General features: G+C 39.1%; 1 protein-coding gene across 1 annotated transcript; it reads left to right on the forward strand.

Moving 5' to 3' along the window:
* The first annotated feature begins 14,409 nt into the window (after positions 1-14,409).
* On the forward strand, positions 14,410-19,002 carry irx5a (iroquois homeobox 5a). The gene is made up of 3 exons (XM_082162668.1): positions 14,410-16,102; positions 17,097-17,502; positions 18,003-19,002. The coding sequence occupies exons 1-3, from the start codon at positions 15,860-15,862 to the stop codon at positions 18,692-18,694; spliced, it is 1,341 nt and encodes a 446-aa protein (XP_082018794.1). The 5' UTR covers positions 14,410-15,859; the 3' UTR covers positions 18,695-19,002.
* Positions 19,003-19,614: the final 612 nt, after the last annotated feature.

Genomic DNA, 19,614 nt, shown 5'->3' on the forward strand with positions numbered 1-19,614 from the left:
TTCCAGCACAAGCCCTAGAGGGCCATGATGTCATATCCAGTGTAACACCTTGCGGATGACTGACACATGTTTCCCATGGAGAGACAGACACACAAACACGCAAATGCACACACGTACGCACACAAATTGAAAGAGTCTTTGTTTTGTCTGACATCTCCCACCTTATGCTAACCTGTTTTGTCAAAACAATTCCCACAGAAATTAGATGACACAGATTCGGGAAGATAAGAGCCTAAATCTGCCAGAACCAAACCAACAGTGACAAACAACACCTGCTTGCAGCTTTCACACAATGCTTTTAGTGCACATATCGATTTACATACCGAAACACTGTCAACTGGATGACTCATTTGTACAAAACAATAATAATAAAAAAAAAAAAAAAAAAAAAAACTGTTATCAATGACCTGTCTCTTCTTAATTGAGCAGTGATAAGAATAAAGTGCTGATAAAAGATACTGAGATAAAAAAAAATGCTTGCTTTTTCCAAGGATCTTTGGTGGGTTTAATTCTAAAAAAGAGAGATCATACTGTGTCGATATGCTAGAGCGACTAAGACTGAGTACTCCAACAGGCTGAAAACGACATCTGAAATGTTAGGCTGGATAAAGAGGAGAATGGAGAGTGTTGTCAGGTGAGGTTCTTTCTCAAACCCACCTGATCAGAGAGTTTAGACAGAAGGGGGAAAAATACAGCAAAAATTCCAGGAAGAAAGGGAAGCACTGAAGAGGTTGAAAGAGATTGAGAGAGTTGAGAGGATGTGGAAAAAGAGACAGAGGGTCACAAAGTAGACGGGAGCCATGAATACAAAGCAGCTGAGATGTGAGAGAATTTTACAGCAGCTATTGTCTGTCACTCACCCTGTAGATTTGTGATCACAATTTCTCCCCATCAAGTGTTTCACTTTCACCTGAAGCAACTACCCAACACAAATCTGCTTTTTAGCCATCTGCTTCTCTCACACACACACACACACACACACACACAACACAGTCTCTGTGTTTTTAACACAGGGACAACAGATACACATCCCCATCCCCCTGCAGTCCTCGCTGCCAGGCCATACCCTTGCCAAACAATGACAAGTGTTCAGCATTACAACCGTCTAGGGTTAAGTTGCAATAAATAAACAGAAAAAGAAAATGAAACATGACTCTCCGTCCAGTCGTCAGACCAAGAAGAAAATAAATCCACATAAACAAAAATAGCCCCGATAAACATTTTATTAAGATGTTGAAAAAATATATAAAGTTTCAGAGTAACAAAAGAAAAGACTAGTGGGTGTATAGACTTCGGGGTGACCCACGGCCTAAAATAACAAACAACATAGTCCAAAAAAAAGAATTCCCTCGAGAGATCAAAGAAAAAAATCGAATAATTAGCCTAACTACACTAGCAAAAACAGAGTGAATGTTATCACATAAAATAAAAGGATATGTCACCCCTACAAAGAACACCAACACTGCTTAAAATATATAATCATATAACATTAATATTGTTGGTCTGGCCACAGCAGCTCATTTTGGGAATAGCGGAAGTGATTGGCTGCATCCGTAATCGCTTACTCTCGAGTAGATATATATTTTGAATAAGTATCAAGACTGCAAAAAAAAAAAAAAAAAAGTTATATATAGTATGAGTGTATGTAGTATGAATGTAATCTGGACTTGTAATCTGGACTAATCTGGAAATTATCATGTGACCTACCAGCATCAGTTGCATGCTTTACTGCTATTCACAAATCCTCTCCCGTAGCCTCATGGGATAGTAATGTGTCCATCGTATGCACACTTCAGATTTTTGTTGGAAGAAGTAGGTAATTTGGGTACTTTTTGCCTACACTTTTATGAGTCCTGCATGCTTCTTTTGTCACTATATAGTAGGGAAGTATGTGATTTCGGACGCAGCCATTGTTTTAAACATGCAATCAGTGCCATCCAATCCAATGAAGAAAGGCGGAGCTACAGTATCAATCAGCTGCTAAAAGGATCCTACTCAGGACAAAAAGCGAAAAAAACAGACACACTCCATTCAAAACAAGACTAAATGCATAATATAAATGAACACACAAAACACACACTAATAAACAATTCTATTTCTTATTTGCTGCTTGAAAGAACTGCTTCGTGTGATTTTTTTAGGTGCATCTGAGATGCATCTTTAATTTTTACATGTTAAATATTTTCACTGTTGGTGACCTTTGCATACAAGGCCTTGGTCCGCGTGTATGTGTGAGACAATATCCATCCAACTATTCGATCAGTGTGAGCAGGTCAAGAGTTAACAAACGCACAACCACGTACGCACCCATGCTCACAGTCCGGAACAAAATTAGCTAAGTGCTAAAACAGCTGTGCTTGGTCATTTATTCAGCAAACACACACAAAATAACCTCACTTTACTGTAAACGATCAAGACCACCCAAGACAGCCACAGGTTTACAACAGATTTAGACCAGATGAGAAACGATAAACTCATTTGACTGCTTCTTTCTTTATTCTGAATAGCAAAAGTGATTGAAAATAACATAAAAATAATGTCACTAAACATCTATATTTTACTTCCATACCCTTGAACATGAGTTTATCACTGGATTAAAAATGCAAATCCTCAATTCTTCAGCTTTTCGAGTTTGTCAATCCGTCTGATGTAGACTAAGCCGTTCAAACAAGACCTATTCTTGGTTATTCTGCTTTTCTTTTTTTTTGCTGGTCTGTCGTTGCTATTTGTCATACTGAAAAACAGAAGCTGAAAAAAATATAAATATCTACAGTATTATACCAATATATTTTTATAGATTTTATCATTTGTGTATTAACTGTTGTATGCATTTATTTTATAATATTTAGGTATTATTATCTTGCTCTTCTTTTGAAACATTACATTCATTTTCATTAAACGAGGGTGTAGCAAGAAAAGCAATAATGAATTGTTTGTGTGATGAAACCTGTCAGTACTCTGGTCTATTGCATTTGTTCAGTGCATTTGAAAATGATGGTCCAGCACTTGCATTGTCTTGAACGAATCCAGCCAAAAGGCAACATGCTCTGGATCTTCTTTTCTTCTTCATTCCATTCTGTCTTTTTTCCCACTTAGTTTATCATTTGTTGGTGAAGAGCAGAAAGAAGGAATGGCACGGTCACTGATTCACCACAATAGGTGCCCGTGGGGGTTGACAGGAGGCACAGTTTGTGGGTGAGGTGTCGAGGCTGGGACAGCTCCAACTCCGTGTCTTTAAAACCATCACTGTTGTGCTACACTAGGCTACGGGCCAGTGAGTAATCTTCACACAACAAATGTCACAAGGAATTCTGGGTAGCGCACACAAAAAGAGCAAGTCTGTGAAGAGAGGAGTGAGAGGAAGTGAGACAATAATGAATGATTGGCAAGGTCCTGTTTGTCTCTCGCTCTCAATCTCTTAATTTTTGGCACCAGTCTTGCAAAGTTTTTTCGTTGACACTATTGCATGACAAACTGACAGTAACATTATATCATTTAATGATGTGCGCTTTACAGAACAAGAGTCGCAGCTCAGAGGTCTACTTTCCTTCTCTTTCTCTCTCTCTCTCTCCGTCTGTCTTTCTCACGGTGCTCCTCTGTCGGTTGGAAGCCCAGAGCAGGGCTGCTGCGGTGAAGCTCCCGTTACACTCTGCCTCAGCCTCTCTGTCATCTCTGCTAAGCCCAATGCACCCTGGGAAATTAAATAACCCCATGTCTCAGTTCCCATTGCCCCAATTAGCATATTTTCTGTACAATGGGCATGGTGTCTAGGATGTAAAAGGACAGTCATTTAACTATATTTTCTCCATTAAAGGGATAGTTCATAAAGATGAAACTTCGTTCATTATTTACATTCCAAAACTGTATGACTTTCTTTCTTCTGTGGAAAACAAAAGATGGTATTTTGAGAAATGTCTCAGTGTTTGTTTTAATTTGTCCATACAATTATGGATGTCAATCTATCAGGAACAAAATAGTCACCAAAATGCTTTGGCTATCAACATTCATATCAACAAAATATATTTGTTTATGTTCCGGAAGAAAGCCATGCAGGTTTGGAACGAAAAAAGGGGGAGTAAATAATGACAATGTTTACTTCTGTTTGAAATATCCCTATAAGTATAGGCATCTCAATTATATGACTGTGATCTGTTTTCCCTATATTTCCTATACTATTATTACTAATATATATATATATATATATATACACACACACACACACAAACACACACACACACACACACACACACACACACACACACACACACACACACACACACACACACACACACACACACACACACACACACACACACACACAATAATTAAGCACATAATGACAGAATTTTTAGACACAGCTATTTCATAGTAGCCTCTACTCTTTAGGCATTTTTACAGAAAGAAAGAAAAAAAGTTATCGTATAAAAGTTATTTTGGAAACTTTTCTTAATTTTATATATTTATTATTTTCAGAACAAAACCTTTTCTCTTCACAAATCGTTTTTGCAAGAATACTCAATTGCCAACCTGCAGACTACAACAATCGATGTATAACCGGTCGGTGGTCAGACTTCTAAGTAGGGCTCAAACTCTAGTCGGCATGGGAGCCGGGCTCTCTAATGAGGAGGTTAAAGACCGCAACCCCAGTGTCAGACGTCAGCGTGCCTATATTGAGGCCAGGGGAGTGAGGTTTACCTGCACAGCTATCACATACCAGCATTTTACAGTGAAACTACATCAGTTCCATAGCCTTGTAATCTGACTCTGTAGGAATCATTTTAAGGTATCATAAACACAGTACTGACACAAATGCATTGCAACTATATCAGTGAAGAAAAGAATTCCTACAGCAGAAAAGTTTTATTCTTTGAATTAAAAATAATATTTAATAATGAAATAATTGTTTAAAAACCAAATAATTGACCTCAAATTGTATTTGCTACAATATGCATATTTATGCTTAGTAGTGTATTGTGTAATTCTTGCTTCATCTGTATTGAAAAAAAAAAAAAAACTGAAAGAGAGTCTTTGCATGTGGAGTGTTACTTGCAAGACACCGAATTTCTGTTTTTGTAGATTTTTGTAACATAATGTTTTGTCATTTTGTTAGTTTAGCATAACAAAAAGAAATGAAATAGCAAAGATTGTGTGAGCACGTTCTGTGCTGTCAAACAAAATGATAGAGAGAAATGACTATTAGACACATTGACTAAGGTGGAAATTATTATGGTTTAACAGCGGAACTTAACAGAGCAGACTTATTCTTTCACACGTCCTGTATGCAATCCACATGATATATGTCTCCACACACACACACACACACACACACACACACACACACACACACACACACACACACACACACACACACACACACACACACACACACACACACACACACACACACAAGCAGGCAGTTAGAGGCGGTAGCAGGCAGGCATTTAGACAGCATGGTATAAGAGCTCAGTAGGACTGCCACACTCAGTCCAATCCAAATGAGACCATGCTGCTTCAAACTAGCCCAGCAGTCTCCAAGGACTCCACACTGATTCTCCACAGCAGATCATTAAAGTCTTGTATTCTCCCTTCTCTCTTTCTCTTCACACTCCCTCTTGCCTCCTCTCCCTCCCAACCATATCCGTACTGAAAAAAGAGTAGTCTAAATAAAGTTAAAGTCTGAATAAACAAAGGATTTTCTCCTATGTTATCCCCATCCTTCGTCCTTTCCTCCTCTTCTATGGGCCACAGTTTCCCTGAGATGATTGTGGAATCTCATTGGCTCATTCCAAGCTTGTTGCAGTGGTAGCTGGTTCTCAGTTTAATTGGAAACTTAAATACTTTGGGTAATGTGTGGCCCCTGGGAGCCCTGACTGCCATTTCACAGACACATACACACAGAAAGAAGAGAGAGAGAGAGAGAGAGAGAGAGAGAGAGAGAGAGAGAGAGAGGAGAGAGAGGGAGAGGAGAGAGAGGGAGAGCAGACAGGGTGTCTCTCTCTTTTGCACAGGACCTCAAAACCCTCAACACCCCCACCCCCTCAAACTACAGCTGTCCTCAACGACAGCCCCGGCCCTTCATTATCAAAATAGAAATTTGTGTCCTAAGTGCAGCAACATTGCTAATGCTAAATATCCAACTCCCTCAGGAGCTAATTACGCCTGAGTACTGGCAACATGGATTCCATTTTTTCACCTCCAATAACAACTGTAAAAGCAATTTGAGCATTTTTCAATTAATTAAACACATAGTCTCCCAGTAACCTCTTGTCATTTTGCCCTCCAGGACTAAAGCTAATTTGTGTAAAATAAAACGAGAGAGCGTGTGAGAGAGAGGGAGAAAGCAGCGGATGGGTGTTTTTAGTCATTTTTGCCACTATTAGCCACTTAAGGAATTAAAGGAGTAGACTGTAAATATTTCATAATAAATACAGACATGTCACTTTGACAGCAATCTGATGCAGGGTTTAAACATGTTCAAAATGTTAATGAGTATAATAGGTTGGTCTAGTCTATTCAGACTCAGAGTCAATTAGATTCCTTTTAGTTGTCATACTAGAAGTACAAAAGAGTAAATCAACTGTTTGGGGGCTATTGGGTATTGCGCATTCTCATTTCAAACTATTTTAATATTTTGATTACCTTTGTCATCATCTAATTATAAAAAACAACAACAATGTAATAACACAATTAGATGCAATCTTCAACAAATATAAAAATAAATATACATTTTTCATAGTGTACATTGCATTGTTGTGATGCCTAAATTCCCATGTAGCATTTAAAATGATTTTAATTTACTTTGGCAAAATAGTAGTGAATAGAATTTTAATATTTTCCAATTACCAGATATAACATAAAAAATATATATCTTATATTATCTTATAGATTTTAATATTAGCTCATTCAAAATTTGCCTATAGATTTTGACCATAATTTCAGAATACATCCCTTAATGTGTTTGAATTTTGAAAAACGTACAAAGAAAAATGTCAAAGAATAATAATGTGTGAGGGGAATGTGTGGGTGCATGAATCATATCAAATATTTTCTGTCACAGCTGATGAGTGGTGCACATAAAAACTGCATTCACCTAGACTCTGATACAACACACACACATCCAGAATCCTGCCAAACATTCTCATTATAGTCTCTTAGAGGCTTCTGTCAGTGAGTCAGATCAGAGAGAGTGCGTGAAATCTCGCTAATGGGCATTACAGAATTATGGGCTTTCCCTTGCTCTCTCTCTCTAGCTCTGTCTCCCTCCCACTCCCTCTCTCTCCATCAGGACCTGTGTGAGAGAAAGAAAAGCACACACAAAAGGAACACACAGAATGAAGGAAAGGTAAGGAAAACGAGCATTCGGTGAATATTTACTACAGTAAATTCGGCCTGTGAAAACACAAGATGTTTCATGTGGAAAGCCATCCCTCCTAAGCACCTCAATCTTTCCCTCTCTTCCTCTGCACTCTCTCGCTCACAGCACCAGTCAGCGAGATGACTCCTGGTGCTGTCTAGCTTCACTTTCAAAGCGCTTTTTAAATGGGCTCCCTCAAGGACGGAAGCACAGCCTTCACCTCTGCGCACCTCTACTGTCTCCCGCATGGACGACCCTCTTAACTTTCCCTCCTTAGCCCTCACTCAAAATATTCAGACGAAGACCCTGCTTTTCAACAGATTCTCCTAGCGTTGGCAAATATAGCTGCGTGGAGAGTGCGCCATGTTAAGCTATGAGAACCGAGGCTCCTGCCACAGTCATTACACGGTGTGCTGCTCACACACTGATGTTGTCTGAAGAGCATCTCATCTGCATAGAGACACACTTCACGGGTTACACAGTCTGCACACACATTGCTCCTTTGCCTTCATTAACAGGCTACAGGGAAACAAATATGTCTGAGACGACAAGCAATGTTTTGATAGTGGGTTGCTGTGCTTAATTATTATAACACTAAAAACAACAGTATTGCTCATTGAAATGAAAAATTATAAAACAGTCTGATACCCTTCAATCATTAAAAAAAAAAGATTCTGGAATTTTAATTTTTTAGCACAATCAAAGAATTGAGATGCCTATAGGCTACTTTAAAAGATATTTCACCCAAAATGTTTAAATCTGTCATTATTTTCTCAATCTCATGTTTTTCCAAACCTGTAAGACTTACTTTCTCTTATGTAACACAAAAGAAGATATTTTTAAAAACCTTTTTTAATTTTTTTGGCCATACCAATGATCCCATTGCCATTCATTCTATAGATTAAAACACATCTTCAAAATATATATATTTTTGTGTTCTGCAGAAGAAAGAAAGTCACACATGTTTGAAATAACATGGGAGTGAGTAAAGGAAGAATGATACGTTTACACAATGATAACTATAACAATAACTATATTAGCATCCACACCAGTCAACAATATTGTTCTAGCACTATCTTCGCTTATATACAATATTATATCTAGCGCTTTAAATGCTGGACTCTGCTATTATTTTATATTTAGAACGATTTTTAGAACTATATCTTTATCGTTATTTTTATAGTTATCGTCCTTGGTGTAAACAGGCCTTAAATAATGACAGAATGTTCCTTTCTAGGTGAACTATCTCTTTAAGTAGTCTAATATGAGCAACAGTGGAGCTCTGTTGACATCTTCCTGGTTTTGTAGTGATGGGACTAGAGAGTGAGCAAAGGTGAGACGAGTGGCTCTTTGATCTCACTCCCATATTTTTATTGCGAGGGTGGAACCACATTTCTCTGGGCTACAGATGCTTATGGGAAATGAAAGGTGAGCACACCCGCAGACACCAGTGTGTCACACTAAAATCCATCCTCCCTGAGGGAGAAGAGAGGCAAGGAAGAGGGTTATGCAAACAGATCATCAGCAAATAATGCCTGGGCCCCAAGCAACAAAAGTCAAATGCTTGAATGCTACGATTGGGAAATAGACTCACACAAACACAATGGCGAAGAACCTCAGAGGCATATGGACAGATACTTAGTGCAAAGTGCACTCAAACGCCTGGCCAGGTGAAGAGAAACAGACTCTAGGAAACGTCTATGGAGAATTTCAATTTCTTAGGCTGTGCTCCTTTAACATTTAACATACATTTCATTATGATTTCTATATAATTACTATTCAAGGATTATAGCCTCAATAAAGCATTAAACTTCAAAATAAACAACTCCATAAGAATGTATATTTACTGGTCAGCATTCTCCTGAAATTCGCTGATATATAACAAGAGGCTGTATCATGTGCTATCACAGCATAACAAAACAGCCGATTTGGATCCGGCACCTCAGTGATATCATCCTAATGAGGAGCAAATGGGGAATGAGGCCTTGCTCGCATTGTTGTTGCCACAGATTACACCTGACACCCAAAACGCTGAGGCTTGATCGGGTAGCTGTTCGAACGTATCAAAGGCAGAGAAGAGAAACCCAACACCTCTGCTGCGAGAAAGCAATGGGGAGAAAATGTGAGAGGGCAAGTACAGTATGCAGAGAGGCAGGCAGAGAAAGCCATCTACATTTCAAATGCAGAGGATGTTTTCCATTGGATGTTTATGAAACATGGCTGCTGGCATTGAGCAACTGTAAGAGGATATGGCATCAAAGAGCTGCTCAGAGAAAACAAAACAACAACACGCCGCTGCTCACGGAAGAGGAGAGCAGAACACAACCCCTCCTAAGAATTATGCAGCAGCTTCAGCTGATTACCTGCAACCGGGGGCCTGTAAACGACTCGCTCGAACCTCAGGCCCGGGAACCAACTGTCTGGATGGACAGTGGGCGTGGCACAACGCTGACCAATGGGACGGCAGGAGAGCTTCGCTTAAAAAGAGAATGATCTGTGGATGAAAGAGTGTACCAAATGGTGTGATCATAGTAAAACAAGGGTGCTACTGCAGTGACAAAGCAGTTTGGGATTATATAAAAACACTCCAGGTAAACATTTCTCAAATCTTCTTTACCGTTCATTTTCAACAATTTGACCTTCCATTATTAAAGTTTATGGTACGTTTAGTTATTGTGAAACCACATAAAAAATATTTAAGTAGCTCTTTAGCTAACATCTTACATTACCGGAATGAATAAACAAGCCAAAGCGGTTTAGAGACAAATAAGTTTAATTACATTGTATATGCACTAAGTATAACACAACTGTGACCGCTTGTTTTCTCACACCAATTAAAGGGCATTTTGACAGATCAGGGACTGCTAAGAGTTTAAGTCTCAGTGAGACATTTAAGAAAGACTGAGACTTGTAAATAACATAATATACATAAACAAGATTGTTCTACCGCAGTTGATTAACTTTCTGTAAACCTCTAGTGTGGACTAATCTAAGAATCTTAGATTTAAATACAACCTGTAGAATTCACCCTAACCAGACAAGACACATATTTAGGTAGATGTAGTTTTCAGTTGTACAGGAATAAATTATAAACACCCTTCCAAGCATTTCACCTTTATTGCTCTTGTGGCTAGAATTAATACTATTGGCTGTATACACCATTTAATTACATTTTAATTCGATTTTTTTTTTAAGTTCAGAGATAAAAGACATGTAAAAGACATTTTATCATTCAAACAAAACCCTACTTAAAATCAATAAATATTCTAATATTATTCAAATTTGTCAATGTAAAGAACCTGTAAAATTATGCATAAATCCCTATTAAGATCTTCCAAGACTGCTTCTACTAATACTACATCAGATTTAGAAGTTGCTAAAATCCATGACAGGGTTCATTCTGTCATTGCACACAAAGCTAATCCAATTCTGCTTAAAAACAGTGGTGGATACACCACTCATTTCAGTTCTGTTTCAATAGCTGCAATACTGGTCCTTCAGTAAAACAGCTTCTGTGTAACTCTTTGTAAATTCATAACTTAAAAGTTATATTAAAATATGCACCTATGCCAAAAGGTTCTTTCATTCTTTCACAAAATATGTTGTCAGATGAGTTCTTAGTAACAATGCTTTCCTGCAACCATTTGATCATAACAGTGTTTACATATGTGCACATACAGGCTTCTGGTGTCTGATTTAATATTATAAGACAGCAAATGAGCCGTACAAGACACAGGCATCTGCAGTAGTACTGCTGTAGAGAGTGCATTAAATTGTTGTGTGCTGATAAGAGATGCGTCGGCAAAACCCTGAAAAGCTTGTTTTCCTTACACTCAATCCTCATTAGGCTCAATCAATACTCCTTTAGTCCCTCAGCTTACTGACTCATTTCAAAATAACATTACAGGTCATTTGTCTCATCGTTGACTAGACTGCATTACGGTGCTTTCTCGCTCCAGAACAGAGAATGACACAGAGAGGAGAGAGAATGTTGGATACTGAGATTTCTACGTTCTGGATACAACTTTAAATATTTTTTGGTGAGAAGTCATTGAGAAATCAATGTCTGCTTCCTACAATCCATTTCAACCAAATCAATCATAATCTAGCCGGCTGGCGGGGGAAAGAGAGAGAGAGACGGGGGAGGGAGATGAGAGAAAGAGAAAAAGACAGAAAGAACGAGAGAGAAAAATGCACACAATCTTTGTCTGAAATCTCTCAATTCTAAATCCATTCTCATAAAAAGCTCATCATCACATGGTTTAGCCTGGCTAACGGCCTGTCAGTCACCAGGGGCCTCCAAGGAAGACTTCCGGGAATATGGAGCCACAGCCGGGGGACCCGAGGACCTAGTCTATCTCTGCCATATGAACACTTTAAAATTGACTGGGATGTTAAAGGCTATCATGATGAGAATCAGCAAGTCGATTAAATCTGCTAGAACTCCCTCATGATATTTTCACACCTGTTCCAGGGGGCTAAAAAAAAATAATAAAAAATACCAGGGTAATCATGTTTAAAATAAATGAGCTCCTGCATCAACAATCTGGTGGTTTCAATAAAAGGTATTTGGCAAACCAATAGAGTACTGACAGATTTAGATTGCTCTTTTAAAGGATCAGCGTTGCCCCTTTTGATTTTGTGCTCTACTTACATAGATATTTGGATCATGGTTAGAAGCGCTCCATTAAAAGCTACATTGTTATGAGTGAAAACTTGCACTCAAGTCAACAGGTTTTGGTAAGAATTAAGTTGTTTACAAGCATCAAAAAAGTACAAACTTCCTTATATATATATATATATATATATATATATATATATATATATATATATATATATATATGATTAATAAAATAGTCAATTTTTTTTCCTTTCAAATTGTTGTTTCAAAGGTGTTTATATATATATATATATATATATATATATATATAGAGAGAGAGAGAGAGAGAGAGAGAGAGAGAGAGAGAGAGAGAGAGAGAGAGATAGATATAGATATAGATAGATAGATTATACAATGTAGGATACATATAAAAATGTATTTAGCTGTTTATTGCAATAATAATAATATGCATAATTATTATAATTATTATTATGTTGCAGTGCTGCTTGGGGGATAGGGTTTACTTGTGCACATGTGTTTAATCATTTCATAAAAATGGCAAGGTCAAAAATAAATCACATCCATTATTCGCCACGGATCTCCCCAAAGCATTAGCGGCGGACTGTTTAGAATTTCAATTGGCTTCCAAGTGGCAAAACCCCTTAGCTAATACATCAAAGAATATTTGGCGTCAACTAATCGGTTTAAGGCAGATTTGAAGTGGCTAAAATCCGTTTGAGGGGGACAGAAAGAGAGGTAGGCTCCACGTTACCGGCTGCCCATTGCTGTTTGGGAGAGACACGCCTAACCTTGTGCCTCGAGGAAACCTGTCATGCACTTCACGTTAACTAACTTTGTTTAACCAGCGCATTCTGCGCGCGAACGCGAGAAGCAATTAGTCTGCTACAATAGATAATGCTTTCTAATAATAGTTTCTAAATCCAAATTAAATTACGTCGTTTCCCCCAGGCATTTTGGTGAAAAAGCACCACTTGAAATAGGCTACCTCCCCCCTACCCCTACTTTTTTTTTTTTTTTTTTTTTTTTTTGGTCGTCCCTGTTATATTTCATTTGACAGACAATTGCATTATTGTGCAAAGATTCAGACTCTTGCATATCTGCACGCCTCGTTACAAACATGCATAATTGGAAACATAAGCGTCCGTCATAAAACAAGCAAAACTGATACATCAGTGAGAGCACATAACCTAACATAAGCCTACACCTCCCCTTGCCGTCCAGTCTGGGAGTTCACGGGAGCATTTCGGGAAAATAAGGCACGAACTATTTCAATACAAGACCACCTTTGCTAAAACAATGTTTTAAAAGTGCTGTTTTTCGTCAACCTATATACACCACTGCTTTGATTAGGCTATTATATGTGATTTAAGTTAAATAAGCAGTTTCCTACCTTTCTGTCAGCGCGTGAAGAATGTGACTGCTGCATTTCTCTTTCCATGCTTTCTTTCATTCACCCCTCCACTATGGCTAAACAGACTGCTTATCGAATCCTATTGGTGAAGAGGAACTCATTATACTGCCGATAATACTCTATCAATGAATATTGACGTCATTTAAATGCTGCTACTCCCAGGTATCCTTGGAAACTGGTAAGCTATTAGCATAAAATAAATTAAAACTGGTACGCTATTTAAAGCTGACAGTGCAATGGTCACTTCCACTATGTTTCAGCAAATAATAATAATAATAATAATAATAATAAATACAAATAATAGTAATAATAAAATTTTAAAAAAAATTAAAAAATAATGAGGTTAGATTTTATATAGCATTATGCTTTATGTTATATGCAATAGATTCGAAAAGTAAAATGACAATAAACACGTGTATGGCTATTTATTTTTCTCATGAACTGACAAGGAACGAAATAAGTAGGCTAGGCTATTCAAACTAATTCTGGTTCATGTCCCTCAACTCTATTTCGTTTATTTATAATAGCCAACACTCACGGGTGGTGCAGAAATAATAAAAACGTCTTCACTATCACAGTCGACAATTTCGTATGTCTTCAGATTGTTTTGCTTTGAACTTAGCATTGGTCCACTGAGTTTGAGCGTCATCATTCTTTACTCTTCAGAGTGCAGTAACACGTGACCTCATGCACACTCTCTGTAGCAGCGCCTACAGCGATCCCTTTCGGCTCAGAGAGACTTTAACAAGTGAGCCAGTTCACAGACTCCTGCGTGAAGTTCCTCAGCCACCACTTATGTTTTTGTTTGTTTAGTCTTTTATTTGTATTAATCATAAACATCGCATGTAGGCCTATTTATCAGTTCACCTGCAGTTTGTAATAGCCTAAGGGTAATTCTGTAGATTATGAAAATTATTTGTGTGTCCGTGTTGCGGCACTTAAATTATGAAACTAAATTATGATAAACACTGATTACATTTAGCTTACCTTAATGGGCTATTGATTTCTAGATTGATTTAGTAGAAATGTAGTATTAGAATGAATCTAATTAGTAAGTATATTGTTGTGATGATTAGTAGGCTACAGTAAATAAAAATAAAATCCGTTTCATCTTAATGCATTTAGTTAGCCTATATTACTTAAATTGATCGTAGCCTATCTCCATTTTGAGTATGCTAGACGCACACAATACAGTCTGCGAGCAAATAGAACAAAATACATGAGGATATCCTCCGCCACAGAGGAATATATCTGTTTGAATCAAAAGGGCTTAGAGCCCCTGGTCGTGGTGGATTTGCCGTGGTTCATATGGTCTTAATCTGTCTGCGCTTGGGGCTTTGGTGTAAAGGAGAAGAAGATCTGGTTTGTTCCGGGATCTAAGGCGAAAACTGTCTAGCGGACAAATCAGTTAACACCTGTCAAAAGTTACTTCTTCACTTTCTCACTGAGATTTGATAAGCGCGCACTCACTTTCGCCGCATTGTTTCTGTAAAATAGCTTTGCGAAAAAAACGATGTGTGTACATTTTTTTCAAGCGGTAAAGTTATACAATGAGGTAATAACATAGACAATCTCCCCCAAATGCAGGTCCGTGTTCAGCTGACTTAAGGCACGATGGATCACCGACTGTTGCGTATTCTTGAGAAAAAAAAAAAAGAAAAAAAAACTCTACAAGCTTAAAATGAGCGCCGAGAACACACAAAACGAAGGAGGATAAAGAACTGCAAACAGTACTTGTAGCGTCTCCCGTCGTATTTAGCAAGCCGTCCCAGAAAGGTAACAGTCCATTTGTTATTAATCATGTGTGAAAATGAAGGCTTCGTGTATTTAGAAAATGAGGAAAGTTGAAGTTGATGTACTGGCTCGCATGAGACCGCCATCCAGGGGCTGTAGCTGCTCAGTCTAAGGCAATGAGGCTTGTTAGAGACAAAAATATGGGGATAGCGGGGGAGATTGTTAGTGAGTGCCAGGGTACGAATGTAGAGAGAGAGAGAGAGAGAGAGAGAGAGAGAGAAAGAGAGAGAGCGAGAGAGAGAATCGATTCAGGTTGGGCTGCTGTAACCCAGCTCCAGCTTGCCTATCCTTCGATGACTACACCCCGAGAGGAGGAGCGAGAGGCTCATAGTAGGCGTCAGAATCCTCAATTTCCAACTTAGCATCCTGGCAGGACACTCTCCGAAGCAAAGCCCCATCCGAGAGCAAAAAACTTGTCCCGCGCGCTCGGCATGAGAGTCACAGCGCGCGCAGAGGGTGAGAGAGCTCCTCGAAAATCCGCGTGTGAGTCTGACAACGACTGATTAACGAGTGTGAAGTCTATGCATTCGTCGTCCTCTTTAATTCCCATCACTGCTATCAACGTGAGGAGGACGGGACGGAGGTCTGTTTACTCGGAACTCTATGAGCGAGCGCGGAGAGCGCGTGAGAGTTTGAGGGAGAAGAACTCAAGTGAGAAGCTTATATTTGGATCTTCACCATGGCGTACCCTCAGGGCTACTTGTATCAGCCATCCGCCTCTTTGGCACTCTATTCCTGTCCTGCCTACAGTACAAGCGTGATATCGGGACCCCGGACAGATGAGCTAGGGAGATCTTCCTCTGGCTCAGCTTTCGCTCCCTATGCCGGATCTACAGCGTTCACCAGCGCCTCGCCAGGCTACAATTCCCATCTCCAGTACAGTGCTGATGCGGCCGCCGCCGCTACTTTCACTTCTTATGTGGTGAGTGCGCTTTATTCACGGTCCTGTGTATTTTTCTACTTTTGGAAGTTGGGTGGATACATTGTTATGCTTCGTTGTAATGCATATTCTGTTGCAAGAACGAGACACAATGTAATCATTTGCGCAAGATTTGCGGTTTTAACGATCAAATATGCATTCGCGGAATTTGGTTAGGTTTCATGACACTTTAAATAATACATAATACAGTACAACATTTTAAAACAACCAGAAATTGTTATAAAATAAACATTAAAACACGTAGACTGATATTTTTTCTACACAGTAAATGAAGCAGTTAATTCCGAATTCAATGCAAACAGAAAAAACATACATACACAATTTCACGTATTTTTATTTATTTATAATTGTATTATTATTATTATTATTATATTGTGTTCATTTGTGACAACACGATTTCCTCGGTTCTGTGGGCAGCAGCCAAACAATATTATTGGTTTCAAAGGGAATAAATGATCAGTTGCTCCCCACTTGTCTTAACCGTGTATTTAGTCAAATAGGCTACTTAAAAGGACACATGTTCTACCGGCTATTTAAATGTGAATTGCGTGCACATAGGTCAGCCCTGGTCAATGCGTGCACAACAATGTCAGATGACCCAACATAACGCTGCAACTTCTAATTAGCTGGCTAATCTGAAAATAAACATTGTCAAAAGTAAGTATCGCTGTCGAATAAAGATTTATGATCGTTAACAAAGAGGAGGGATTTTTGAGAGAACGTTGTGAAATTGCATTTCACAATCATTCCTGCTGGAGGGAATGAGGCAACTAAAAAAATAGAGAATACGTGGCCCTGCGGCCTTGCACTTTACCATTTTGATTAATTAGATTTAAAGTGTGTTTGTGGCATGCATGTGTGTGCGTGTTTGTTTATGGTGTGTTTGCGTTTGTGATCTGTAACCGATCCTTCATTGTGCGCATGTGTCCATAAAGTGATATTTTGCTAATAAAACAATTGATTTGGCTCTTTTCAGAGCTCCCCGTATGACCACACGACAGGCATGGCCGGATCTATAGGGTACCATCCTTACGCTGCTCCCTTAGGCTCGTACCCGTATGGAGACCCAGCTTACCGCAAGAATGCTACCCGGGACGCCACAGCCACTTTGAAAGCTTGGCTTAGCGAGCACCGGAAAAACCCGTACCCCACCAAAGGCGAGAAGATCATGCTGGCCATCATCACTAAGATGACCCTCACTCAAGTGTCCACCTGGTTCGCCAACGCCAGGCGGAGGCTAAAGAAGGAGAACAAGATGACCTGGACCCCACGGAACCGGAGCGAGGACGAGGAAGAGGACGAAAACATTGATCTAGAGAAAAACGACGACGACGAGCCAAACAAGCCCACGGACAAGGGAGACTCCACAGACACAGAGGCAGGTCTGTGGAAAAATCATCAATTTTTCATCGCAGTCGTTTCCACTCCGGGCGCAAAATTGATTGCTGGTTAATGGTGGTATATTATTTATAATGGGAGAATTGCTTTAAATAATAATCACCTTGAACTCCTCTAATTTGACTTCTTATGGACTGAGAATTGCTGGTGACGTATGGTGTTTTGCACATCATTTATCTTGAGCTGCATAATAAGGGCACAGCTGGCGCACGGCATCTCATTTATAGCTATAATAACAACAGCCTATTTATAATAATATTAATAGTAATAATAATAAGTATTATTATTATTATTATATGAATGTCAAATATTAAACAACTTTGCACAGAAATGGGTACATGAATTGAATGAGATTTTTTTTTAAACAATAAAACTATACAACAGTTTAAAATAACGATGTGATATTTGTCTCATCTTCAAAAAAAAAAAAAAAAAAAAAAATGTCTTGCTTAATCAAATCTTTTTTCTTTTTTTTTGCTTTCAGATCATAAACTCATCAACCCAGGGGAGATACCATGCGACAGATTTAAAGACGAGACTCATGCTAAAGATCTTGATCCACCTTTGACAGACTCGGAATTAAAAGACACAGAGGAGCGGACGGATTTGCTCGCAGAGCAAGCGAAACCCACCACCTCCTCTCCCCCCGTCCTACAGAGAGGGAGTGATCTCATTACGCAAGAAAAGCCCACAGAACCGGGCCACGCCGCGAGCACGGTGAACAGCAACGTAACGTCTGTTATTCATTCTCCCCCTTCGGCGCCCAAACCCAAACTCTGGTCTCTGGCCGAGATCGCCACGTCTTCGGACAGGTGCAAAGGGAGCAGTGAGGCTCCACAGGCCGCGGGACTGGGTCAAAGCACAGTCATAGCCAGCGCGGCCTCGCCGAGCCGTTCCTCCCCTCAGTGCCCTCTCCCTAATAACACTGTCCTTTCTCGGCCTATTTACTACACGTCCCCTTTTTACCCGGGTTACACGAACTATAGCACTTTCGGACACCTCCACAGCAGCCACGGCACCAACACCAGCTCAACGGCACATTTCAATGGATTAAGCCAGACTGTTTTAAACAGAGCCGAGGCTCTGGTAAGAGAGAGCAAAATAAGAAGCCAAACACAGGTAGATCTTTGTAAAGACTCACCTTATGAGCTAAAGAAAGGTATGTCAAACATTTAATACCGGATTCATCGCCAATCACACGGACATTTATTTATTATTTGTGGTTGCTTAATGAAGAAGCAAAAGAAGACGCATTCTGATTAAGAAAAAAAAATCCGAGGACAATTATTTTCTGAGTAAATGCTTATCCTCAAAATCTTAGTTTCTGAATTGTTAATCAAGAGGATGTAACTTCTAAGAATTGTCTTAAACGCTGCAGCCGCCTGAGTCTATTTGTATTAAAGACTAATATGTATATTTAATGTAGCATTTTGTATTTAAAATGGACAATACACTATCTTTGAAGTAAATTATGGAAAAGAAAATGTGTGCAGCGACTGATTTGGGAATTTGCACGCATGTGAATGAGAATTTGATGGCTGCACAATTTAAAGCGATATTATTTATGAAGATAAATGACATCATGACAAGGACAATTATTATTTCTGAACAGCAGCGTGATAATAGGCTACTTGGAATTATCAGGCAGCCTATATATTCTGATTTACCTCTACTAACAAGCAGGGGCGGCACATATTGAAACTGAAACATGAAGACGATGCTTTATTTGTCGGTTCGATGCTGTTAAGTTTTTACGGAAGTTTTTTTTTTTTTTTTTTTTTCTTCTTCTTCTTCTTCTTTTTTCGATAGCCTTCGGTCAGGGCAATGCTCATCTCTCTTTTGCAAACAGAGAGATTGCTCGACGGATGAATATTGATATGACAACACCGGCAGAAGTGTCGAGCAGTCATTTAACCCAATTACATTCCAACCGCGTCGTGTTATATGCAAAGCAATCAGGTGGCGAACTCCAGTAATGAGTTCGATTTTATGCCAAATTTAGACCTCATTACTATTTCCTAGGCGTGGCAAAGTGGTTAGAGGCGCGCGGCGATGCGGAGTGGGTCTGGGAGCATACTGCTCTGTTATATCATTAA

Source organism: Leuciscus leuciscus (assembly GCF_965113295.1).
Source record: "Leuciscus leuciscus genome assembly, chromosome: 2".
Taxonomy (NCBI): domain Eukaryota; kingdom Metazoa; phylum Chordata; class Actinopteri; order Cypriniformes; family Leuciscidae; genus Leuciscus; species Leuciscus leuciscus.

Bases quoted from the DNA above. Each gene is read 5' to 3' on its own strand.
- irx5a (XM_082162668.1), top strand. From the start codon at position 15,860: ATGGCGTACCCTCAGGGCTACTTGTATCAGCCATCCGCCTCTTTGGCA. The intron at 16,103-17,096 runs GTGAGTGCGCTT...GGCTCTTTTCAG, and splicing joins CTACTTTCACTTCTTATGTG to AGCTCCCCGTATGACCACAC. The intron at 17,503-18,002 runs GTCTGTGGAAAA...TTTTGCTTTCAG, and splicing joins CTCCACAGACACAGAGGCAG to ATCATAAACTCATCAACCCA.